Below are 26,420 nucleotides of genomic sequence, written 5' to 3'. Positions count from 1 at the left end.
CCCGCAGCCAGGAAGAGGGGAGGACAGGGACGGCCTGCTGCTGACAGGCGGGCGGCCGGGACCGGTATTATCGGCGGCTGTGCAGGGTCCATGTGTGGGGAGCTGGGGTACACAGCAGGCGGGGAGCATAGGATGCAGGACTCTCCCACAGTGGCCTGGGCGGGGGCCACATCTGTGCTGTGTGTGTGGACTGGACCATTGTGGCCTCCTCTATCACTGGAGCAGTGGGCACAGTGCACAGCAGGCTGGAAAAGTCACTTCAGAAGAAGCCAGGCCGTCATTATTGGGACAAGTGACACGTCGCTGTGTGACGGCGCGGGCGAGTGACCATAGAGACATGTCGCTGTGTGACGGCGCGGGCGAGTGACCATAGGGACATGTCGCTGTGCGACGGCGCGGGCGAGTGACCATAGGGACATGTCGCTGTGCGACGGCGCGGGCGAGTGACCACATTCTCATTATAAATGTCATAATTATATGATAAGTATGCACTAACCCCACCCCATATGACCAAAGCCCCGCCCATGCCCCACCCCCACCGGGCCATGGAAAATTGGTCTTGCTTAAAGCCGGTCCCTGGTGCAAAAAAGGTTGGGGACCTCTGCTTTAGTGGATGAGGTGACAATGAGCACTCATTACCTTGGCTCAACTGTGAAGCTTCTAGATAAACAAGTAAATGAAGAGTACTACAAGTACTATCAGTAGTATTGCCATGTAATTAATTGATGTCATATCTACGGGAATATCAATATCGGGAATTCATTGAAGTCAGTGAATGGTAATAGTCATTAATAGAATATTCTGTTTACACATGTCCTAAATGTATTGTGCTAGATCGGTTCACACGGCTGATTAACAAGGGAGTCATAGGAATGCTTCTCATTTAAATTTTCAACTGGTTTATTAAAACAGGCTTCATAAACCAGTCCAAACAAAAGAAACACATATTTTGTCTAGTTAACAACCAAACACCACTCACTATAGTGCTTATAACTGCGAGGTTCTCCTGCACAGGAAACAGGATGCAGCTCTGTTTACCAAGAGCCCAGCTCCGGAGGTCAGCACCCATCCAGAGTACACAGAACAATCACAAAGTCCAATGGCTTCACTTTTAGCACCTGGACTTCTCCCTAGGGTGGAGATATGGTTAAAAGCTGTCCCGCTCACCTCTTCAGCTGTTTATAATAGACCTGGCCCTGTTTTGACTGATTAACCCCTCTCCACACAAAACATGCTGGAGCAAAACTTTCACGTTTATATCACTGAATATAATAACCTCAGTGAAACATATCTCTCCTCCAGCACATTACCAATGACCCTCTTACAGTATATAATGATGCTCCAACTTTTGATGATGGCAAAAAACAAACACTTGAATGTTGAATAGACACTGTTTATAAAACTGCCTAACATGGTATAATTTGTGAATTTTGGTGGTTTTATGTCAGTCCCAGATAATTCACCAACATTTTCTAAAAGTGAGTGGAGCTCAAGTGATACAAGGTATTGCAAATTTATCATAATTTACGCCACAAACATTGGGGAGTTTACAGTAGAAATATGTGCCAGCCGCTGGCTGGTATATGTTTCCGATGGTGGTTTCTGATGGTGGTATGCGGAAGTTGCAAAGTGCATCAAATTCATTACATCTTGCATTTTATTCCAGCATACCCCTAATTAAGTTTGGCATACAAAATGTCAGTCTTAAAGGGGTTGTCCACTACTCAGACAACTCATTCTTAAATAATATGTCCATTCTAAAATAAACATACTCTATACTTATCTCCCATATAGACACGATTCTAATGAGGTTGACTCCAGGTCTCCTGAGAGTCATGTGTCATTGTTATGCCATGTGGGCTCTGTAGCCAATCATTGGCTGCTATTGACCTGATGCGCTTAAGGTACCTTCACACATAACGATTTTGTTAACGATATCGTTGCAATGTCACACTTTTTTGTGACGTAGCAACGATCCCGCTAATGATCTCGTTATGTGTGACAGCGACCAACGATCAGGCCCCTGCTGGGAGATCGTTGGTCGTAGGGAATGATCAGGACCTTTTTTGGTCGCTGATCACCCGCTGTCATCCCTGGATCGGCGTGTGTGACGCCGATCCAGCGATGTGTTCACGGAAGCTGACGGCGGGAGATGTGACAGACATCGGAATGTGAGTATGTAGTGCTTTTTTTTTTTTTACTTTTACAATGGTAACCAGGGTAAATATTGGGTTACTAAGCGCGGCCCTGCACTTAGTAACCCGATGTTTACCCTGGTTACCCGGGTGCTGCAGGGGGACTTCGGCATCGTTGAAGACAGTTTCAACGATGCTGAAGTCGTTCCCCTGATCGTTGGTCGCTGGAGAGAGCTGTCTGTGTTTCAGCTCCCTAGCGACCACACAATGACTTACCAACGATCACGGCCAGGTCGTATCGCTGGTCGTGATTGTTGGTAAGTCGTTTAGTGTAACGGTACCTTTAGACTTGCTTTAGACAAATCTTGTACCATAGCAGCCACTGATTGGCTACAGGGCTGACTTCACATAACTATCTCACTCCATCCTTGAGAAACGCTGTGTCAATATTGCCAGAATGCTGCTGATACGAGAGATACATAAGGGTTATTTTTATTGTATAAATTAGACTATAGGGGTTTTCTGAGTAAAGGACAACACCTTTAATGTATGAGGGCTTATGTTTTCTTTGCAGCAAAAACAAACTCTTGCCTCTTTGTCCCATTGGGTGCCATTTCTTATATCCTCCCCTGACCCTCACTGCATCTACTCTTCTTTTTTCTTTGTTCTTCTAATGTTGCTTTGTGAGCTAGAACAGGAGGTGTTACAAATGTTTGCTGAACTAGCACTCTTTAGGCTAGATGTATGATTTATAAATAATAAATGGGGCATTTATGCTACAAGAGCTGAAATCACTTTGATTTACAGATGTAACGTGGCTGGATAACTAGGGATAACTTTATCCCTATTCCCAAGATGGTAATTGCATGTTACAGTTGCGTTTTATTTTTCACAGTTCACAAAAATAACTTACTATGTTAGCAATGGCTTTTTTTTGAAGACTGAATAGCCTTATGCGTAAGGATGCTCTTAAATGGAAGAAATGTAATTGTAAAGTCATAAGATGGAAGATACTGTAACATAACCCATTCCCGACAATGCCAGTGTACAGAATTTGACAGTGAAATAATCAGGCTCAGGATCTGAGCCCGCTCCAACACAGTGGATGCCAACTGTGTTATACAGCCACATACACCTCTAATAGCTGCTTTCGCAGCTAGATACAATCACTGCCAGCTGTATATGGGACCCATCGCATCTTCTCAATACAATCAATACAACACCTGAAAAACCCCTTAAATCCCTTTACCACTTTGGACGTATCCATACGTCAAGGTCACCTGGTACTTTATGACCTTGGTCGTATGGATACATCATGTTGATTCTGATTCTGACAGCAGACACCCGGCACTTCAAACCCTAAATTGTTGTGAATTTGCTTTTTGGCTCCCTCTGGTGGTTACTAGTGATTTGACTCTGGGTATGTCAGTCATCCCTTGTATGCTCACCTGGGCCGTTAGTTCAGGGGTGTTGCTATATAAGCTTCCTGGACCTTCAGTTCAATTCCTGGCAACGTTGTAATCAGAGCTAATCTGTTGTGCTCTTGTCTACTGATCCTGGTTCCTGCTAGATTAAGCTAAGTCTGCTTTCTTGCTTTTTGCTATTTGTTTTTGTTTGCATTTTTGTCCAGCTTGTACTTAATCTGTATCCTGTCCTTGCTGGAAGCTCTAGGGAGCTGGTGTTCTCCCCCCGGGCCGTTAGACGGTTCGGGGGTTCTTGAATTTCCAGCGTGGATTTTTGATAGGGTTTTTGTTGACCATATAAGTTATCTTACTACATTCTGCTATTAGTAAGTGGGCCTCTCTTTGCTAAACCTAGTTCATTTCTATGTTTGTCATTTCCTCTTACCTCACCGTTATTATTTGTGGGGGGCTTGTATCCTACTTTTGGGGTCCTTTCTCTGGAGGCAAGAGAGGTCTTTGTTTTCCTCTTCTAGGGGTAGTTAGTTCTCCGGCTGGCGCGAGACATCTAGCGACCAACGTAGGCATGTTCCCCGGCTACTTCTAGTGTTGGCGTTAGGAGTAGTTATATGGTCAACCCAGTTACCACTGCCCTATGAGCTGGATTTTTGTACTTCGCAGACTTACTTATTCCTCTGAGACCCTCGCCATTGGGGTCATAACAGTTTGCCAGGCCAGTATTAAATGTTAAATGCATCGCAGAAGCGGGATTATAAGAAAGAAAATTCTGAGTTTTTTTTTTCTTTTTCTCATTTTTTTTTTTCTTTTCCCCTTTACCTCTGAGTGGCTTAAGCTTGCTGCAGACATGAATGTCCAGACCTTGATTACAAGTGTGGACCAGCTTGCTGCTCGTGTGCAGGGCATACAAGATTATGTTATCAGAAATCCTATGTCAGAACCTAAGATACCGATTCCTGAATTATTTTTCGGAGACCGATTTAAGTTTAGAAATTTCAGGAATAATTGTAAATTGTTTTTGTCCCTGAGACCCTGTTCATCTGGAGACCCCGCTCAGCAAGTGAAAATTGTTATTTCTTTTTTACGGGGCGACCCTCAGGATTGGGCCTTCTCGCTGGCGCCAGGAGATCCGGCATTGGCGGATGTTGATGCGTTTTTTCTGGCGCTCGGTTTGCTTTATGAGGAACCCAATCTTGAGATTCAGGCAGAAAAAACCTTGCTGGCTATGTCTCAGGGCCAGGACGAGGCTGAAGTGTATTGCCAAAAATTTCGGAAATGGTCCGTGCTGACTCAGTGGAACGAGTGTGCACTGGCCGCAAATTTTAGAAATGGCCTTTCTGAAGCCATTAAGAATGTGATGGTGGGTTTTCCTATTACCACAGGTCTTAATGATTCCATGGCACTGGCTATTCAAATTGACCGGCGGTTGCGGGAGCGCAAAACCGCAAATTCCCTTATGGTGTTGTCTGAACAGGCACCTGATTTAATGCAATGTGATAGAATCCTGACTAGAAATGAGCGGAAAATTCATAGACGCCAGAATGGCTTGTGTTACTACTGTGGTGATTCTACACATGTTATCTCAGCATGCTCTAAACGTCTAACTAAGGTTGTTAGTCCTGTCACCGTTGGTAATTTTCAACCTAAATTTATTCTATCTGTAACTTTGATTTGTTCACTGTCGTCTTATCCTGTCATGGCGTTTGTAGATTCAGGTGCTGCCCTGAGTCTTATGGATCTGTCATTTGCCAAGCACTGTGGTTTTGTTCTTGAGCCATTAGAACATCCTATCCCTCTTAGGGGTATTGATGCTACGCCGTTGGCAGAAAATAAACCGCAGTTTTGGACACAGGTTACCATGTGTATGGCTCCTGAACATCGGGAGGTTATACGTTTTCTTGTTTTGCATAAAATGCATGATTTGGTTGTTTTGGGGTTGCCATGGTTACAGACCCATAATCCAGTCTTGGATTGGAAGGCCATGTCAGTGTCAAGTTGGGGATGCCGTGGAAATCATGGGGATTCCCTGCCCGTGTCTATTGCTTCTTCTACGCCTTCGGAAGTTCCGGAGTATTTGTCTGATTATCAGGATGTCTTCAGCGAGTCCAGGTCCAGTGCACTGCCTCCTCATAGGGAGTGTGACTGCGCAATAGAGTTGATTCCAGGCAGTAAGTTTCCTAAGGGAAGATTATTTAACCTGTCGGTACCTGAACATACCGCTATGCGTTCATATATTAGAGAGTCTCTGGAGAAGGGGCATATCCGTCCTTCTTCTTCCCCTCTTGGTGCGGGATTCTTTTTTGTGGCCAAAAAGGACGGATCTTTGAGGCCTTGTATTGACTATCGGCTCTTAAATAAGATCACTGTCAAATTTCAGTATCCTTTGCCGCTGTTGTCAGACTTGTTTGCCCGGATTAAAGGTGCCAAGTGGTTCACCAAGATAGATCTTCGTGGTGCGTACAACCTTGTGCGCATTAAGCAAGGAGATGAATGGAAAACCGCATTCAATACGCCCGAAGGTCATTTTGAGTACTTGGTGATGCCTTTTGGGCTCTCTAATGCGCCTTCAGTTTTTCAGTCCTTTATGCATGACATTTTCCGGAAATATCTGGATAAATTTTTGATCGTTTATCTGGACGATATTCTGGTTTTTTCTGATGATTGGGACTCGCATGTAGAACAGGTCAGGATGGTTTTCAAGATTTTGCGTGAAAATTCTTTGTTTGTTAAAGGCTCAAAGTGTCTCTTTGGTGTACAGAAGGTTCCCTTTTTGGGGTTCATTTTTTCCCCTTCTGCTGTGGAGATGGACCCAGTCAAGGTCCGAGCTATTCATGATTGGACTCAACCCTCGTCAGTTAAGAGTCTTCAGAAGTTCTTGGGTTTTGCTAACTTTTACCGTCGTTTTATCGCAAATTTTTCTAGCGTTGTTAAACCTTTGACGGATATGACCAAGAAAGGCTCTGATGTAGCTAACTGGGCTCCTGCTGCCGTGGAGGCTTTCCAGGAATTGAAACGCCGGTTTACTTCGGCGCCTGTTTTGTGCCAGCCTGATGTCTCACTTCCCTTTCAGGTTGAGGTGGATGCTTCGGAGATTGGGGCAGGGGCCGTTTTGTCACAGAGAGGTCCTGGTTGCTCTACTATGAGACCTTGTGCCTTTTTCTCTAGGAAGTTTTCGCCTGCAGAGCGAAATTATGATGTGGGCAATCGGGAGTTGTTGGCCATGAAATGGGCATTTGAGGAGTGGCGTCATTGGCTCGAGGGTGCTAAGCATCGTGTGGTGGTTTTGACTGATCACAAAAATCTGATGTATCTCGAGTCTGCTAAACGCCTGAATCCTAGACAGGCCCGCTGGTCATTGTTTTTCTCCCGTTTTGACTTTGTGGTCTCATATTTACCAGGTTCAAAGAATGTGAAGGCCGATGCTCTGTCTAGGAGCTTTGTGCCCGATGCTCCTGGAGTCGCTGAACCTGTGGGTATTCTTAAGGAAGGAGTTATCTTGTCAGCTATTTCTCCGGATCTGCGACGTGTATTGCAGAGATTTCAGGCTGGTAGGCCTGACTCTTGTCCACCTGACAGATTGTTTGTGCCTGCTAGGTGGACCAGCAGAGTCATTTCCGAGGTTCATTCCTCGGTGTTGGCAGGTCACCTGGGAATTTTTGGCACCAGGGATCTGGTCGCCAGGTCCTTTTGGTGGCCTTCCTTGTCAAGGGATGTGCGGTCTTTTGTGCAGTCCTGTGGGACTTGTGCTCGAGCTAAGCCTTGCTGTTCTCGTGCCAGCGGGTTGCTCTTGCCCTTGCCTGTCCCGAAGAGACCTTGGACACACATCTCTATGGATTTCATTTCTGATCTTCCGGTGTCTCAGGGCATGTCTGTCATCTGGGTGATATGTGACCATTTCTCCAAGATGGTCCATTTGGTTCCTTTGCCTAAGCTGCCTTCCTCTTCCGATCTGGTTCCTGTGTTCTTCCAGAACGTGGTCCGTTTACACGGCATTCCTGAGAATATTGTGTCGGACAGAGGATCCCAGTTTGTTTCCAGGTTCTGGCGATCCTATTGTGGTAGGATGGGCATTGATTTGTCGTTTTCGTCCGCTTTTCACCCACAGACTAATGGACAAACGGAGCGAACTAATCAGACTCTGGAGGCTTATTTGAGGTGTTTTGTCTCTTCTGATCAGGATGATTGGGTGACCTTCTTGCCGTTGGCTGAATTTGCCCTTAATAATCGGGCTAGTTCCGCCGCCTTGGTTTCGCCATTTTTCTGCAACTCTGGTTTCCATCCTCGTTTTTCCTCGGGACATGTGGAGCCTTCTGACTGTCCTGGGGTGGATTCAGTGGTGGATAGGTTGCAGCAGATCTGGAGTCATGTGGTGGACAACTTGAAGTTGTCACAGGAGAAGGCTCAGCGTTTTGCCAACCGCCGCCGCGGTGTGGGTCCCCGACTTCGTGTTGGGGATTTGGTATGGCTGTCTTCTCGATTTGTTCCTATGAAGGTCTCCTCTCCCAAATTTAAGCCTCGCTTCATTGGTCCTTACAAGATATTGGAAATCATTAATCCTGTGTCCTTTCGCCTGGATCTTCCGGTGTCGTTTGCCATTCACAACGTATTTCATAGGTCCTTGTTGCGGCGGTACGTTGTGCCTGTGGTTCCTTCTGCTGAGCCTCCGGCTCCGGTGTTGGTTGAGGGCGAGTTGGAGTACGTGGTGGAGAAGATCTTAGATTCTCGTCTCTCCAGGCGGAGGCTTCAGTACCTGGTCAAGTGGAAGGGCTATGGTCAGGAGGATAATTCCTGGGTGGTCGCCTCTGATGTGCATGCGGCCGATTTAGTTCGTGCCTTTCACGCCGCTCATCCTGATCGCCCTGGTGGTCTTGGTGAGGGTTCGGTGACCCCTCACTAAGGGGGGGGGTACTGTTGTGAATTTGCTTTTTGGCTCCCTCTGGTGGTTACTAGTGATTTGACTCTGGGTATGTCAGTCATCCCTTGTATGCTCACCTGGGCCGTTAGTTCAGGGGTGTTGCTATATAAGCTCCCTGGACCTTCAGTTCAATGCCTGGCAACGTTGTAATCAGAGCTAATCTGTTGTGCTCTTGTCTACTGATCCTGGTTCCTGCTAGATTAAGCTAAGTCTGCTTTCTTGCTTTTTGCTATTTGTTTTTGTTTGCATTTTTGTCCAGCTTGTACTTAATCTGTATCCTGTCCTTGCTGGAAGCTCTAGGGAGCTGGTGTTCTCCCCCCGGGCCGTTAGACGGTTCGGGGGTTCTTGAATTTCCAGCGTGGATTTTTGATAGGGTTTTTGTTGACCATATAAGTTATCTTACTACATTCTGCTATTAGTAAGTGGGCCTCTCTTTGCTAAACCTAGTTCATTTCTATGTTTGTCATTTCCTCTTACCTCACCATTATTATTTGTGGGGGGCTTGTATCCTACTTTTGGGGTCCTTTCTCTGGAGGCAAGAGAGGTCTTTGTTTTCCTCTTCTAGGGGTAGTTAGTTCTCCGGCTGGCGCGAGACATCTAGCGACCAACGTAGGCATGTTCCCCGGCTACTTCTAGTGTTGGCGTTAGGAGTAGTTATATGGTCAACCCAGTTACCACTGCCCTATGAGCTGGATTTTTGTACTTCGCAGACTTACTTATTCCTCTGAGACCCTCGCCATTGGGGTCATAACACTAAATGCTGCAATCAAAATCGATCACAGCATTTATAGCGCAGGCAGAGAAAAGCCCCCTCTGCCCTTGTATTGGCATCCTCATAAAATCATTGCAAGGGAATGACAGTTGATATGGTGACCCGATGTTGTCACGACGACATTCAGGTCACCAGGACTAGCAAACTTAAAAGATCATGCTCATTGCATGCATCTAACAAGTTTATCTGTCAGTGCAGCACTGACAGTTTGTATAGCATGGGAATGCTCCTGCATCCCCATGCTAAGCAAGCAATCAGTCCACAAAAAGTGAAAGTCTCATAGTGATAAAAAGTAAAAAAGTGAAAAAAAATTATAAAAATATAACAAAACAATAATATACTGTACCCATAAATAAATATTTCATGAAAAAAAAATTACACATATTTGGTATCAAGTCAATGTGTCCAGAATCGCCTGACCTATAAAACTGTCCCACTAGTTAACCTGTTTAGTGAACACCATAAAAAAGGCAAATAACAATGCTTTATCATCATGCTATCGAACAAAAAGTGTAATAAAATGTGATCAAAAAGACGAATGAAAATCAAAATGGTATTGCTGAAAGCATTATCTTTTCCTGCAAAAAAGCAAGCCACTATACATGTAGTTCAATCAGCGAAGAAATTAAAAAGATATGAAATAAGAAATAATTATTTTTTCTATAGTAATAGTTTGTGTAACAGTGCCAAAACATTAAAAAATGATGTAAATGGGGTATTCCTGTAATTGTACTGACCTGAAGAATAAAGCTGCCATATCAATTTTAACGCACACGGAATGGCAAACAAAAAAAAACCAATTCCTGAATTGCTGGTGTTTGTTCATTCTGCCAAAAATCAGAATAGAAAGCGATCAAAAAAATATAATGTGCCCTAAAATGGTACCAATAAAAATTTCAACTCGTCTTGCAAAAAAGCAAGCCTACACATGACTCTGTTGGCCAAAATATGAAAAAATTTAAGCTTTCAAAAAAAGGCAATACAAAAACTATATTTTGCACAAACAAAGTGTTTTTAGTGTGTGACAGCTGCCAAATGATTTAAATCTGGTATTGCTGTAATTGCACGAACTCGAAGAATAAAGTCGTCTAATCACTTATACCACAAAAAGGACAGACATAAAAAATAAATAAATTAAATTCTTCACCTGCTGTTGATTGGTTCATTCTGCCTGCCAAAGATCACAGTAAAGCTGGGCTCACATTTATCCTGCTGTCTATGCTGAGCGCTTATACCCGGGATTCCAGGTAAATCTCTGAAATATGCGATTCAGACCCTGTGGTCGGCGCTCATAGAAATGCTGTAATTCTACTACATAGGGGGAATCTGAGCATCGCCTCTATGTAGCAGAGGCGATAGAGTTGTGGCAGCTTCTAGCCTCCCATGGAGGCTATTGAAGCATGCCAAAAGTAAAAAAAAATGTGTATAAAAATATGAAAAAGATAAAAAAACATAAAAGTTCAAACCTCCCCCCTTTCGACCCATTCAAAATAAAAATAAATTCAAACATACACATATTTGGTATCGCCGCATTCAGAATTGCCCGATCTATCAATAAAAAAAGATTAACCTGATCACTAAATAGCGTAGCAAGGATAAAAATCGTAACGCCAGAATTAAGTTTTTTTGGTCGCCGCGACATTGCATTAACCCCTTTCTGACCTCGGACGGGAAAAATGGAGATGCTACGGGTATTGGAAAATTGCACAATTTTTATTTTTTTTAGCAAATTTTGGAAAAATTTTTCACAACTTGGATAAAAAATAACCTAGACATGTTTGGTGTCTATGAACTCGTAATGACCTGGAGAATCATAATGACAGATCAGTTTTACCATTTAGTGAACCAAGCAAAAAAACAAACAAAAAACAAGTGTGGGATTGCAGTTTTTTTTGCAATTTCACCCCACTTGGAATTTTTTTCCCGTTTTTGAGGACAAGACATGCTAAATAAAACCAATGGTGTCGTTCAAAAGTACAACTAGTCCCACAAAAAATAAACCTTCACATGGTCATATTGACAGAAAAATAAAAAAGTTATGGCTTTGGGAAGTTGGGGAGCAAAAAACAAAAATGCAAAATCAAAAAAAGCTCCTGTCACGTACTGGTTAAACAACAGTTCGTGTCTACATGTTTGGTATTTCTGCAGTGATGAGAGCTCGCTTAATTTATGGGTGCATGTCTGCAGAACCATGATGTGGGCACAACGTACTGGTCACTATAATGTACTGGTCACTACAACGGCAGTTTGCAATTTTCATTCAGCAACATCCACTACTGCTTGCTACTGAAAAACACCCATGGAGTCAAAATCATCACTACGCCTGTAGATAAATTCCCAAAGGGGTATAATTTCCAAAATAGGGTAACGAGGGTGGATTCTGCTCTTCTAGCCCTGTGCAGACTCCATTTACAGATCCCCTAACTATTCTAGGAAAATCTGTGCTCAAGGAGGCAAATAGTGCTCTGTTCGTACTTCCAGAGTCTCGCCATGTGGGTAAGCAGTACTGTACAGCCATATATAGGGTACATCTACATTCAACAGAAATTGTGGACAAATTTTGGAGCCATTTTTAACCAATTCCCAATGTGAAAATATAAAATCTGGGGCTAAGTAAAAATTTTGGTGGTAAAAATGGAATTATTTTTTTCTTCAATGTCAAATGCTATACAATTACTGTATGTGACCCACCTGTAGTGTCAATATGATCACTGCACCCCTAAATGATTTAAAGTGTAGTTTTCAAAATGGTGTTTCTTATCGGGGATTCTGCTGTTCTGGATGCTCAAGGGCTCTGCCTAGGTGACATGGTATCCTCAAACCAGTCAAGCAAAATCTGAACTCCAATTTGGCATTTCTTCCCTTCTGAGCTTTGCACTGTGCCTCAAAAGTAGTTTTCGACCACACATGGGGTATTGGTGTACTCAGGAGAAATTGCAAAACACATTTTGGGTTTCATTTTCTCCTGTTAACATTGTGAAAATAAAAAATTGGGGTTAATAAAAACTTTTTGTGGGAAAAGTGTTTTTTTTTTTACAGCTCTACATTGTAAACTTTTATAAAGGATCAAGGTGCTCAGCACACATATAAATGAATTCCCTGAGGGGTCTAGTTTCCAAAATGTTTTCACTTTTGGAGTGTTTCTACTGTTAAGGTACCTTCACACGAAGCGACGCTGCAGCGATAGCGACAACGATGTCGATCGCTGCAGCGTCGCTGTTTGGTCGCTGGAGAGCTGTCACACAGACCGCTCTCCAGCGATCAACTATGCCGAGGTCCCCTGGTAACCAGGGTAAACATCGGGTAACTAAGCGCAGGGCCGCGCTTAGTAACCCGATGTTTACCCTGGTTACCAGCGTAAAATCTAAAAAAAACAAACAGCACATACTTACATTCACGTCCCCCTGCGTCCACTTCCTGACTGACTGAGCGCCGTACAGTGAGAGCAGAGCGGTGACGTCACCGCTGTGCTGCTTTCACTTTCACTTTGCGGCGCTGAGTCAGAGGAGGAAGCAGACTGCAGGGGACGCAATGTGAGTATGTGCTGTTTGTTTTTTTTACATTTTACGCTAGTAACCAGGGTAAACATCGGGTAACTAAGCGCGGCCCTGCGCTTAGTAACCCGATGTTTACCCTGGTTACCAGTGTAAAATATCGCTGGTATCGTTGCTTTTGCTTTCAAACACAACGATACACAGCGATCGGACGACCAAATAAAGTTCTGGACTTTATTCAGCGACCAGCGACATCACAGCAGGATCCTGATCGCTGCTGCGTGTCAAACGAAACGATATCGCTAGCGAGGACGCTGCAACGTCACGGATTGCTAGCGATATCGTTATAATGTCGTTTCGTGTGAAGGTACCTTTAGACACATCATGGGCTGTCCAAATGACACCTACAGGCAATTCCTTCAAAATTTGCCTTCCAAAGCGTAATTTCTTCTTTTCTGAGCCCTGCCATGTGCCCAAACAGTAGTTTTCCACCACATATGGAGTATCTGCATACTCAAAAGAAATTGCACAACAAATTTTGCGGTCCATTTTCTCATGTAACAGCTCTACATTATAAACATCTGTGAAGCACCTAGGGTTTCCGGGTGCTCTGCACATATCTAGATGAGTTTATTGAGGGTTGCAGTTTCCAAAATGGTGTCACTTTTGGTGGGTTTACACTGGTTTGACATATTGGGTATCGCCATACTCAGGATAAATTGAACAATAAATTCTATGGTGCAATTTCTCCTGGTACCCTTGAAAAAATGAAAAATTTGGAGCTAAAAACATTTTGAACTTTTTTGAAGCACCTCAAGGTGCTTCCCACACATCCAGATAAGTTCCATAAGGGGTCTAGTTTCCAAAATGGTGTCACTTTTGTCACTTTCCTCTGTTAAGGCACATCAGGGGTTCTCCAAACATGACAATTCGTCCGCTAATTATTTCATCAAATTTTTCTTTCAAAAAGTCAACTGTTGCTCCTTCCCTTCCAAGCCTTGCTGTGCACCAAAACAGCAGTTTTCCTCCACATATTGCGTATTGTTGTATAAGGAGAAATTGATGAACAAGTTGTATGGTGCAATTTCTTCTGTTACCCTTCAGAAAAAGGAAAATTTGGGGCTAAAAACAATTTTTTGGGGAAAAATGAGATTTTTTTATGTTCATGGCTCAATCTTTTATACTTCTGTAAAGCACCTGGGGGATTAAGGTGCTCATCACACATCTAGATAAGTTTCCTGAGGAGTATAGTTTCCAAATCTGCAGTGAAATTCTCACGGTGCTAGCGGGGATCTCACCAAGGTCACCACAGTTCAGCCCAGCTGGAAACGCAGCCTCAGTGACCGTCAGTAATCTTGATTATGTCACAGCTGGTCACTGGTGCTGCACTCTCAGCAGCTCATTCACCAGTGGTTCCCAGCCTGGATGGTCGCATCTTGGCACTGTTCAGGTTGAAAACTGTTTATCCCCCAGACATGGATTACGGTGTGGGGCAGAATGACGGACTGGTGAGAGATATTGTTGTTTATTTTTGTTTAATTACAGGAGACAAGGGAGTCAGCAGAATAAAGCATTAGGTGAGTATAACTGTATTTATTTTAAATAAAAATGGAAAAGTGTGTTTTATTTTATTTCAAATAGAAGACTTTATTCTGGCTGTGTGTTTATTTACAATACAACTATAGGATTAGTAATGGATAGGTGTCTTACAGACAACTCTCCATCACTAAGGGTACTGTCACACTCTGCAACTTTCCAACGATCACGACCAGCGATACGACCTGGCCGTGATCGTTGGAAAGTCGTTGTGTGGTCGCTGGAGAGCTGTCACACAGACAGCTCTCCAGCGACCAACGATGCCGAGGGCCCCGGGTAACCAGGGTAAACATCGGGTTACTAAGCGCAGGGCCGCGCTTAGTAACCCGATGTTTACCCTGGTTTCCATCGTAAAAGTAAAAAAAAAAAAACGTACATACTCTCACATTCCGGTGTCCGTCAGGTCCCTTGCAGTCTGCTTCCCGCTCTGACTGAGTGCCGCCGTAAAGTGAAAGCAGATCACAGCGGTGACGTCACAGCTGTGCTCTGCTCTTACTTTCCGGCCGGGAGTCAGTCAGAGCGGGAAGCAGGCTGCAAGGGACCTGACGGGCACCGGAATGTGAGTATGTACTGTTTGTTTTTTTTTACTTTTGCGATGGTAACCAGGGTAAACATCGGGTTACTAAGCGCGGCCCTGCGCTTAGAAACCTGATGTTTACCCTGGTTACAAGCGAACACATCATTGGATCGGTGTCACACACACCGATCCAACGATGACAGCGGGAGATCCAGCGACGAAAGAAAGTTCCAAATGATCTGCTACGACGTACGATTCTCAGCAGGGTCCCTGATCGCTGCTGCGTGTCAGACACAGCGATATCGTATGGATATCGCTGGAACGTCACGGATCGTACCGTCGTAGCGACAAAAGTGCCACTGTGTGACAGTACCCTAAGCCATGAGCTTGTTGTCACCTGACAATGCAAAGGTGACATCAACTCCACAAATATGAACCCCACTTGCCAACGCTAGAGGGCAAGTGGAAATAGCCAGACAAAGTGCCAACATTGGTGTGGCTGCGGGTTTATATGTTTAGGCTGGGGGGCCAATATCCATGACCCCTTACCAGCCTGAGAATATCAGCCCCCAGCTGTCTGATTTAGCTTGGATGGTTGTTAAAAGTGGGGGGACCCCATGCCATTTTTTAAAATTATTTAAATAATTAAAAAATACATCATGGGGACCCCTCTATTCTTGATAGCCAGCCTTGCTGAAGCTGACAGCTGAGGGTTGCAGCTCCCAGCTATGAGTTTTGGCTGGCTGGTTATGAAAAATACAGGGGAACCCACGGCGTTTTAATTTTTATTATTTATTTACAGCACAGGTGCCGGCTAATGAATACTCCCATCAGCCACTCCTGCTCTCACTGTTAGCAGCAGCAGGCGAGTAGTAGTCCCATCAGCTGACACCAATTTCTGAATGTAAACATCATACCTCCTATCAAAGCTGTGTGGGAACCGCGGCTGTCTGACCAGCGGTGATGATTTTACTGTCAATCAGAAGAGGTGTTTGCCACACTGCCATGCACATGACAGCATTGCAAACAATGGATGTTCGGGCCCCCCATTCAAGTGAATGGGGACCGAGTTTGGGTCCAAGTACTGTTCTGGTACCCGATCCTGAACTTTTTGTAACTGTTCGGGCAAACTCGCCAGACCTGAACATCCAGGTGTCCGCCCATCTCTATTAATTACTGAATTCACATAATTGATCATTCGCTCTACTGCACTGCACACTGCAGATGTGCATAAATTAATATATATTACTATTATAATGATAATATACAGTAAATATATATATATATATAATAATAATAATATAATATAATTGAGAGACCACCACATCAAAACCCTGTCATGGGCAGCCCAATCTCCAGATGTGAACCCCATTGAAAACCTCTGGAATGTAGTCAAGAGGATGATGGATAGTCAGAAGCCATCAAACAAAGAACTGCTTACATTTTAAAAAAGAAATCATGGTTATTCCACAAAAAATTTATTTCTGAACTCTTCCTGAGTTAAAACATTACCATTGTTTTTTCTAAATGATTATGAACTTGTTTTCTTTGCATTATTTGAGGTCTGAAAGCACTGTTTTGTTTTTTTTTAATTTTGACCATTTTTCTTTGGCAGATGCAAAATACAAAATGTATTGCTTGGAAATTTGAAGACATGTTGTCAGTAGTTTATAGAATGAAAGTACAATTTACATTTTACTCAAAAATATACCTATAAAGAGAAAAATCAGACAAACTGAACATTTTGCAGTGGTTTCTTAATTTTTGGCCTGGTAAAGAAAGGGTGGGTGTTGGGGAAATAGGGAGGTTGGGGAATAGTCTTGTTTGCAACTCACTCTCAATTAAGAAAAGATACATGAATCAGTTGCAAGCTATTATAAAAGGTACCACAAGGGTCATAGCAAATCATCAATATATTCCAAGAAGAAATTGCTTGTGTATAGCCTAAAGCTGTAACACTATATATAATAACCTAGCATTATTATAATAAGGCAAACGCATTACAGAATATTGAAGAGAAAATCTAAGCAGTTTGTACATATATTTAATTTGACCAAATAGTAATATTAATAGCATAAAAAGTTAAAGGGGTTATCTGTTGATAATAAGTTATTACCAATCCATAGGATAGATGATGATCTTGTGATTGGTGGGTGTCCAACTGCTAGGACTCCTATCAATGTATAAGTTATCTCCTTTTCTATGTTAGAAGATAGAAAAACTGGCTAACACGGTACCAAGATATATTTCTTTCCTGTATCAATATGTTAGAAGATGACACTTTTATCCCTGTTCCCAGTGGTTGGACCCGCGTTGAGCTTTCAGTTATCCATCACCTATCCAGTGGATAGGTGATGACGTCTTTTCATCTGACAATCCGTTCAACATCAGACAGCTAAACATCCCACCTGAATGTTAATGTATGTTTATTTCTAGCATTACACGATACTGTAATTAGAACTTGATCTTTCACCATTTTTTGCGTGCAGTATAGCATTATTTTTTTCTTGTTATAACAGAGATTATTTTATAGACAACAGCCATGCTGAAAAAACAGAGTAGCAGTGTAAAGCATGGGGTAGGGTAGAAACATTAGCAGATTGAGTAGCAGCTTTCACCTTTGAAATACAAGAAAAAATATATACTAGACACACTGGTGCTCACCCACCACAAATGCCCCTCAACAGCTGGAATCACAACAGACAGGGTTCCAGTTCTGTTAGTGGAAAAGCTACAAGATAATAAATGATACCGCGCTTGAAGGTAAGTGATCTAGAAGAACACCTAGTGTGGTACAAAAGGGGTGATACAATATGGTTCACTGTGATATGGACCCCAGGTTATAATGCCGGTGATTCTGATAACGGGGCTACTCAAAAAACCTAACAAATAAATGCAAAAAGTCACAATAGGTACTACGCAGTGAATCATATTGTACCACCCCTTTTGTACCACTCTAGGTGTTCTTCTAGATCACTTACCCTCAAGAGCGTTATCATTTATTATCTTGTAGCTTTCACAAAAATTGAGGCGGATGACACTTTTGTGACTCTGTTATACTTTAGTGCTCGTCATGCAAAGCTGTGAAAACACTGCTTCTTATTTATTAACTAGATGGTGGCCCGATTCTAATGCATCGGGTATTCTAGAATATGTATATAGTTTATTTATGAAGATTTCAGAATAATGCAATGAATACACAGGATTCAGACGGTCAGGCGCGACCAATTAGCGAAGCGTGGTTCAAATCCGGCGCCAATTCGCGGCCGGACTGCATCTGTCGCTGATTGTTTGGGGTCGGCCGGGCACGACCAATCAGTGAAGCCAGGGCCGGCTCCAGATTTTGAGGGCCCCGGGCGAAAGAGTCAATCAGCCCACGTAGCATATAACACAGCCCACATAGTATATAGCACAGCCACGTAGTATATAGCACAGCCACGTAGTATATACAGTAGCACAGCCACGTAGTATATTGCACAGCCACATAGTATATTACACAGCCACGTAGTATATTGCACAGCCACGTAGTATATAGAACAGCCCACGTAGTATGTTGCACAGCCACATAGTATATTGCACAGCCACGTAGTATATTGCACAGCCACATAGTATATTGCACAGTCACGTAGCATATAGCACAGCCCACATAGTACATAACACAGCACACGTATTATATAGCACAGCCCACATAGTATATAACACAGCCCACATAGTATATTGCACAGCCACATAGTATATAGCACAGCCCATGTGGTATATAGCACAGCGACGTAGTATATAACACAGCCCATGCAGTATATAACACAGCCCACACAGTATATAACACAGCCCACACAGTATATAACACAGCCCACAAAGTATATAACACAACTTGCGTAGTATATAGCAATGTAGGCACCATATCCCTGTTAAAAAAAGAATTAAAATAAAAAGTAGTTATATACTCACCTTCCGGCGGCCCCAGGATCCAGCTCAGGCATTTAGCGATGCTTGCGAGACCGCTACATCATCTGGGGTCATTGCCGCAATGCATTCTTGGGACCGGAGCGTCGCGAGGAGCGGGAAAGGCTGCCACGGACGCCGAAGGGGAGAATATAATGATTTTTTTATTATTATTTTTAACATTATATGTTTTTACTATTGATGCTTCATAGGCAGCATCAATAGTAAAAAGTTGGCCACACTTACAGGGTTAATGGCAGCGCTAATGGACTGCATTACACTGCATTATGCCGCGGTGTAAGGCAGTCCATTTAACAGACTGCTAAAACGCTATGTGGGCGCTGACTGGAGGGGAGTATGGAGGGGCCAATTCACAGCCAGACTGTGCCTGTCGCTGATAAATCACGCCCAGCAGGGCGCGACCAATCAGTGATGCAGGATTTCCATGACAAACAGACAGGCAGACAAACAGACGGAAGTGGACCTTAGACAATTATATATATAGATTCTGCCTAATGCAGAAACTGACCTGGATACCCATAGAAACCAATCAGAGATTAGATTTTTCTTGACTGCGGTATTGTTGAGGTTTCTTTCCAGCTGACCCCCTCCCTTTTATACCAACTCCACCTTTTTACAATGCTGCACCGCCCCAACGGAACACCCCTTCCCCCAAATGAACACTTAAGTTGTAACACCTTATTCTTTGGATAAATTGTCCAAATCGGATTTTTATTAACAAACATTACAATAAATAACTTGTAGTAAGGAGCTTCATGGAGCTTCAAAACCTGGCAGAAACCAGTAAATAATAAACCATCCAGCATTACCCCCAGCCAAGACTACAGGCTCCAGGGCACCTTTGTTGCCAGAAAACTTTTTCCATAACACCGACTCCCAGGGAGCCCACCCTGTAGAGTCCCAAAATCTGCCAGGCAATTAACCAAAATTCAAACATAAATGGGAGGTTACATCTACCTGATGTACAACCCTCCACAATATTGCCACCAACTCTAAGAACCCCCTCACCACTGCTCGCCGAAAAGACCCAATGACATCATCATCCAACATTTTTATATTTTACTTTACATGAAAGGCTGTAAGCCATAATCATCAACATTAACATAAATAAACACTTGAAATAGATCACTCTGTTTGTAGCGACTCTATATAATATACGAGTTTCAATTTTGTATTGCAGAATTGAAATAAATTAACTTTTTGATGATATTCTAATTTTGTGAAAAGCACCTGTGCACCAGTGTCAGTGAATATGAGATATCACTTGCTTTATGCCCTCATTTATTGGGTTTTTAATACATATTTGCAATTAATTCACTACAGATAACCTTTATTTTTTCACTGCAGGTTTCCTATGTTAAAGCTATTGACATTTGGATGGCCGTTTGTCTGCTATTTGTGTTTTCTGCCTTACTGGAGTATGCAGCCGTCAATTTTGTGTCTAGACAACACAAAGAACTCTTAAGATTTCGACGCAAAAGAAAGAAGGATAAGGTATTTTTCATCATTATTTTTTACTAGTCTTTACTAGGGTTGAGCGAAACGGGTCGACCATTTTCAGAAGTCGCCGACTTTTGGCAAAGTCGGGTTCCATGAAACCCGACCCGACCCCTGTGTGGGGTCGGCCATGAGGTCGGCGATCTTCTGAATCTGGTATCGGGATTCCGATACCGAGTTCCGATATGTTTGCGATATCGGAAATCGGTATCAGAATCCACATTTAAATGTAAAATAAAGAATTAAAATAAAAAATATTGATATGCTCACCTCTCCAGGCTGCTGGAAAGAAGCCGAGGGTGAGTATATTCCTATTAGGTATATACTCACCCTCGTACGCGCCCTGCTTCTTTCCGGCAGCCTTCCTTCTTAAGAATGAACGCGTGAAGGACGTTCCGATGACGTCACGGCTTTGTGATTGGTCGTGGCGGCCCACGTGACCGCTCAGCGACCAATCACAAGCCGTGACGTAATTCTCATGTACCTGAGAACCAGAACAGGACCTGAGAATTACGTCACTGGCTTGTGATTGGTCGCTCAGCGGTCACGTGGGCCGCCGTGACCAATCACAAGCCGTGAAGCATTCGAAAGGTCTTTCAAGCGCCATTTTTAGGAACGGAAGATGCTGGTTACTACCAGGGTGCATCAGAGGGTGAGTATATCAATTTTTTTTATTTTAATTCTTTACTTTACACGTAAATATGGATCCCAGGGCCTGAAGGAGAGTTTCCTCTCCTTCAGACCCAGGGAACCATAGTATCCCATTGCACTGCATTGGGTTTCGCGTTTCGGCCGACCCCGACTTTTTTATAGGATCGGCCGATTTCACTCGACCCGACTTTTGAGAAAGTCGGGTTTCGTGAAACCCGACCCGATCCTATAAAAATAAAAGTCGCTCAACCCTAGTCTTTACATTTGTTTAAATATGGGAGGTTTTTTAGTAAGCCTTTAAAATTAAACAAACAAGCAAGGATAGGAGATCTCTCTCTCTATATATATATATATATAAAGCTGAGTGTATGTATGTGTGTGTGCCTGTGTGGGTGTATTTATCAAGCCACGCCCACTTCACATAGCCCCGCCCACTCAACAGACAGTATCACACAGGATAGGATTACATACACAGCTCAGCAGACTATCACACAGGATAGGATTAGATACAAGGCTCAGCAGACAGTATCACACAGGACATGATTAGATACACAGCTCAGCAGACACTAACACACAGGATGGGATTAGATACACAGCTCAGCAGACTATCAGACAGGGTAGGATTAGATACACAGCTCAGCAGACAGTAACACACAGTTTAGGATTAGATACACAGCTCAGCAGACAGTATCACACCAGATGGGAGTAGATACACAGCTCAGAAGTCAGTATCACACATGATAGGATTAGATAGATACACAGCTCAGCAAACAGTAAGACACAGGATAGGATTAGATACACAGCTCAGCAGACAGTAAGACACAGGATAGGATTAGATACACAGCTCAGCAGACAGTAAGACACAGGATAGGAGTAGATACACAGCTCAGCAGACAGTATCACACCAGATAGGAGTAGATACACAGCCCGCATAAACTCTTTCTAAAACTTGGAGCACCTATTCTGCTGTTGAGAAATGTAGATCCACCAAAGCTGTGTAATGGAACAAGACTCTTGATTAGGAACCTTTTTATACATGTGCCAAAGGAGAGAACATTTTCATTCCAAGAATTCCACTCATTGCATCTAATTTGCCTTTTGATTTTAAATGTCTTAAGTTTCCAGCTCGACTGGCATTTGCAATGTCCATTAACAAGCCTCAGGGACAGTCTTTGAAAGTAGTAGGGATTGATTTGCAATCTCCATGCTTTTCTCATGGTCAACTTTATGTGGCCTGTTCAAGAGTTGGAACTGACAAAAATCTGTTCATCTTTGCACTGGAAGGAAAAACCAAAAATGTTGTTTAGCAAAAGGCTCTTAAGTGAGCGGAAAATAAAATACTATCAATACTTGGGGAATCGATTAGTTAATTTGTGTTGCAAATCTATAGTGTTGAATATATAATGCAAAATGTTTTTATGCGCAATATAATCATTATAAGTCAAGCTACACTTGACTTCAAATCAGCCCTCACCTCTGCTAAACAGACCTATTTCACTAACCTTGTATCTTCACTATCCTACAAACCAAAACAACTGTTCAGCACATTTAACTCTCTCCTCCGCCCACCACTGCCACCTCTAACTCCCTTCATCTCTTCCGAGGACTTTGCACCTACTTCAAAAACAAGATCGACCAAACAAGGCAAACCTTTACTTGTCCACTACCCCAACCACTCCATATACCAGACCTCTGCTCTTCCCTAATAACCTCCCTCTCCAAGATCACTGAAGGAGAGCTTACTTGCCTCTTTTCCAAATCGCACCTCACCACCTGTGCACTTGACCCCATCCCTTCCCACCTGCTCCCCAACCTCACTAGCACGCTCATTCCAGCCCTAACCCATCTCTTCAACCTATCGCTCTCTTCTGGTACCTTCCCCTCTGCCTTCAAACATGCCACCATCACACCCATCCTCTAAAAACTAACCTTGACCCAACTGCTATGCCAAGCTATTGCCCCATATCACTGCTCCCGTTTGCTTCAAAACTCCTTGAGCAGCATGTCCATGCTCAATTTTCCTCCCACCTCTCATCTCTCTCCTTGACAACCTCCAATCTGGCTTCCACCCCCACCACTCCACCGAAACTGCCCTGACAAAAATTACTAATGACTTAGTCACAGCCAAAGCTAACAGACAGTTCTCCATCCTCCTCCTTCTTGACCTGTCCTCTGCTTTCGACACAGTTGATCACTGCCTACTGCTAGAGATTCTCTCTTTCCTTGGCATCAAAGACCTTGCCCTGTCCTGGATTGCCTCATACCTGTCCAACCGCACATTTAGCGTTTCCCACTCCCACACTACCTCCTCATCCCGCCCTCTCTCTGTTTGAATCCCACAAGGCTCTGTCCTAGGGCCCCTACTTTTTTCCATGTATACCCTTGGCCTAGGACAACTCATAAAGTCCCATGGCTTCCAGTACCACCTGTATGCAGATGACACTCAGATCTACCTCTCTGGCCCAGATGTCACCTCCCTGCTGTCCAGAATCCCGAAGTGTCTGTCAGCCATATCCTCCTTCTTCACCTCTCGCTTCCTAAAACTCAATGTAGACTAAACCGAATTCATCATCTTTCCCCCACCTCACATATCTCCCCCACCCGATGTATCTATTATGGTAAACGGCATCACACTCTCTCCTGCACCTGAAATCTACTGCCTTGGGGTAACTCTCGACTCTGCCCTGTCCTTCAAACCTCACGTCCAAGCTCTTGCCACCTCCTGTCACCTCCAACTCAAAAATATTGCCAGAATTCATTCCTTCCTCAGCCCACAATCTACCAAAACTCTTGTGCATGCTCTCATCATCTCGCTCCTCGATTACTGCAACACTCTCCTCTGTGGCCTCCCAGCTAACTCTCTTGCACCCCTCCAGTCTGTCCTCAACTCTGCTGCCCAGCTAATCCACCTCTCTCCTCGCTACTCCCCTGCTTCTCCCCTCTGCAAATCCCTCCACTGGCTCCCAATTCCCCAACAAATCCAGTTCAAACTACTAACATTGATCTACAAAGCCATCCACAACCTGTCCCCTCCCTATATCTCTGAACTAATATCCCAATATCTTTCCTTACATTATCTTCGATCCTCCTAAGACCTCCTACTCTCCTACGCACTTATTCGTTCCTCACACAACCGCCTCAAAGATTTCTCCCGAATATCCCCCATCCTCTGGAATTCCATGCCTCAATACGTCCGATTATCCACCAACCTCGGATCCTTCAGACGGAACCTGAAAACCCATCTCTTCAGGAAAGCCTACAGCCTACAATAACCATGTCGCCGCCCCACCACCACCAGAGCCGCCGCCTCACCACCGCCAGAGCCACCACCTCACCACCGCCAGAACCGCTGCCTCATCACTGCCAGAGCCGCCGCCTCACCACCACCAGAGCCGCCGCCTCACCACCGCCAGAGCCGCCGCCTCACCACCTCCAGAGCCGTTGCCTCACCCCTACCTTCTGTCTCTTCCCCACTATCCCATAGAATGTAAGTCTGCAAGGACAGGGTTCTCTCCCCTCTGTACCAGTCTGTCACTGTAAACCTATTTACTGTAAACGATATCTATAACCCTGTATGTAACCCCTTTCTCATGTACAGCACCATGGAATTAATGGTGCTATCTAAATAAATAATAAATAATAATAATAATTATAATTTGCTATAACTAACAACAGTTGGTTACTATGCCGGGCAACGCTGGGCTCTTCAGCTAGTAGGGTATAATTTGCTGATCCCTGGGGGACTGACTACTCAGAATACCAAGGATTTGGGATCTTGAGATCAGGGGTCTGAAACCCCATTTTATATTGAGCAGAGGTTTGCATTTTTTTGCTTCCGCTCCCTTCATTGGATATGGCACTACTGGACAAAGTTAACTATAGCTATATGGTCTACAGAGCACTTGGTTTTATTACAATTATATGGTCACTGTATGGTGGTAATACTGGTCATAATACAGAAGTTTTAGCTGAAGAAGTGTTCTCATCTATATTATTTTTATTAAATAGGCATATGTTGTATAGTGTGAGTGCATTAATTTATTCACCTACAGCCACATTCTCTGGGATCCAGTGAAGTTACCGCAAAGCCGACTAGCCATCTCTCTTGAAGAGGCTTTTACAGTGTAAGCCAATGGTGCCTCGTTCTGATGCTCCTTAGGCTTACATTGCAAAAGTCACTTCCGGGTCTTGCACAGAGTAAGTTAGCTAGTCAGAATTGCGGTAACATCACCGAGAAGCAGAGCAGAACAGCAATGATTGTCTGATGATTTGGGTATGCCATCAATGTCTGTTTTTTGATGGATGCCATTAATACCTGGTGATTGGGGAATGCCATCAATGCCTGGTGATTGGGGACCGCCTACCAATCCTAAAACAAATGGCACCTGCACTTTCAGTTAACACCGAACAGAACACCACTCATGAGCGGTGACTTTTTGTGAAATGTAATACAGCCCCATTCAACTAGATATTGCTGTTACAATTACTACCCAGCTCTTATCCTGATTGCAAATAAAGTGTACAGGAAAAAGCTGAAGGGAGTACCAAGCTTTACAGAACACTGCAGACCTTATTTCCTAATGCAGATTGGACCCCATTTATCAACAATTAATGGCATATGTAATCATTGATCAAATTTGTTTTGAATTTACAGGAATTCCCAGATTCCAGTGTATTTAATCAATTTTACATCTTATTTTCGGTAATTGACAAAAATGACTGCTGCCATTATACACAAAAACACAAAAGATTGCATCAGCCACGCTCATAAGATGTCAGGCGTGGTTGAGCGGATTTCTTGACAATGCTTTGCAATCACATCACATGATATCATCCAGCCAGTCAGCAGAGACTTTCAAAGCCTGAACAAAGAAGGAGAGGCAGAGAAATCATCAGCCATTTTGGCTGATTTAGGATAGTGAGAGGATGTGAGAGGTCACAACTCAGCAACAGAGGTAGTAAGAGAAATCCATAACACAAAACCATAAACAAATTGTGCAAATAGTGTGTGACAGCACAGCCAGTGGCGTACCACCAATCGCAGTAGGCCATGCGACTTCTATGGGGCATGTGAGCTGGGGGGGCCCTGTCAGGTGTCAGTGACCAAACTGGGCCCCTTTCCAGCCGTAATATTCAGCTGATGCTCCCTCGCCCATTATTCTTTGTCGGCATCTGCTGTCTCTGCTCAGCAGGCGCTATGATGCCATTACAGCGTGCCCAAGTGCTCAGGAGATCGGAGCATTGGGTGGAATGTGGAGAAGTGAGTATTGTATTTTTTTAACTCAGTGACTCGTGGCCATAATACAGAATGTAGGACTATAGGATGGTGCATTATATTATATGGAAGGCCATAAGGAAAACATTATATTCTATTGAGGACCATGGGTAGTGCATTATATTCTATGGGGGATTATAAGGAATGTATTATGTCTTATTGAAGACCATGGGGAGCGCATTATATT

General features: G+C 43.6%; 1 protein-coding gene across 1 annotated transcript in view; it reads left to right on the top strand.

The window, feature by feature from the left end:
• Window positions 1-26,420, top strand: part of GLRA3 (glycine receptor alpha 3) — a 443,610-nt gene that overhangs the window by 380,714 nt on the left and 36,476 nt on the right. The window contains exon 8 of the mRNA XM_077279517.1: window positions 20,158-20,304. Coding sequence (XP_077135632.1) covers window positions 20,158-20,304 — 147 coding nt within the window. The remainder of the gene's footprint in view (window positions 1-20,157; window positions 20,305-26,420) is intronic.

The sequence above is a fragment of the Ranitomeya variabilis genome, chromosome 1 (genome assembly GCF_051348905.1).
Source record: "Ranitomeya variabilis isolate aRanVar5 chromosome 1, aRanVar5.hap1, whole genome shotgun sequence".
Lineage (NCBI taxonomy): Eukaryota > Metazoa > Chordata > Amphibia > Anura > Dendrobatidae > Ranitomeya > Ranitomeya variabilis.
The sequence above is the reverse complement of the archived record's forward strand: the minus strand, read 5'-3'. Positions and strand labels throughout refer to the sequence as shown.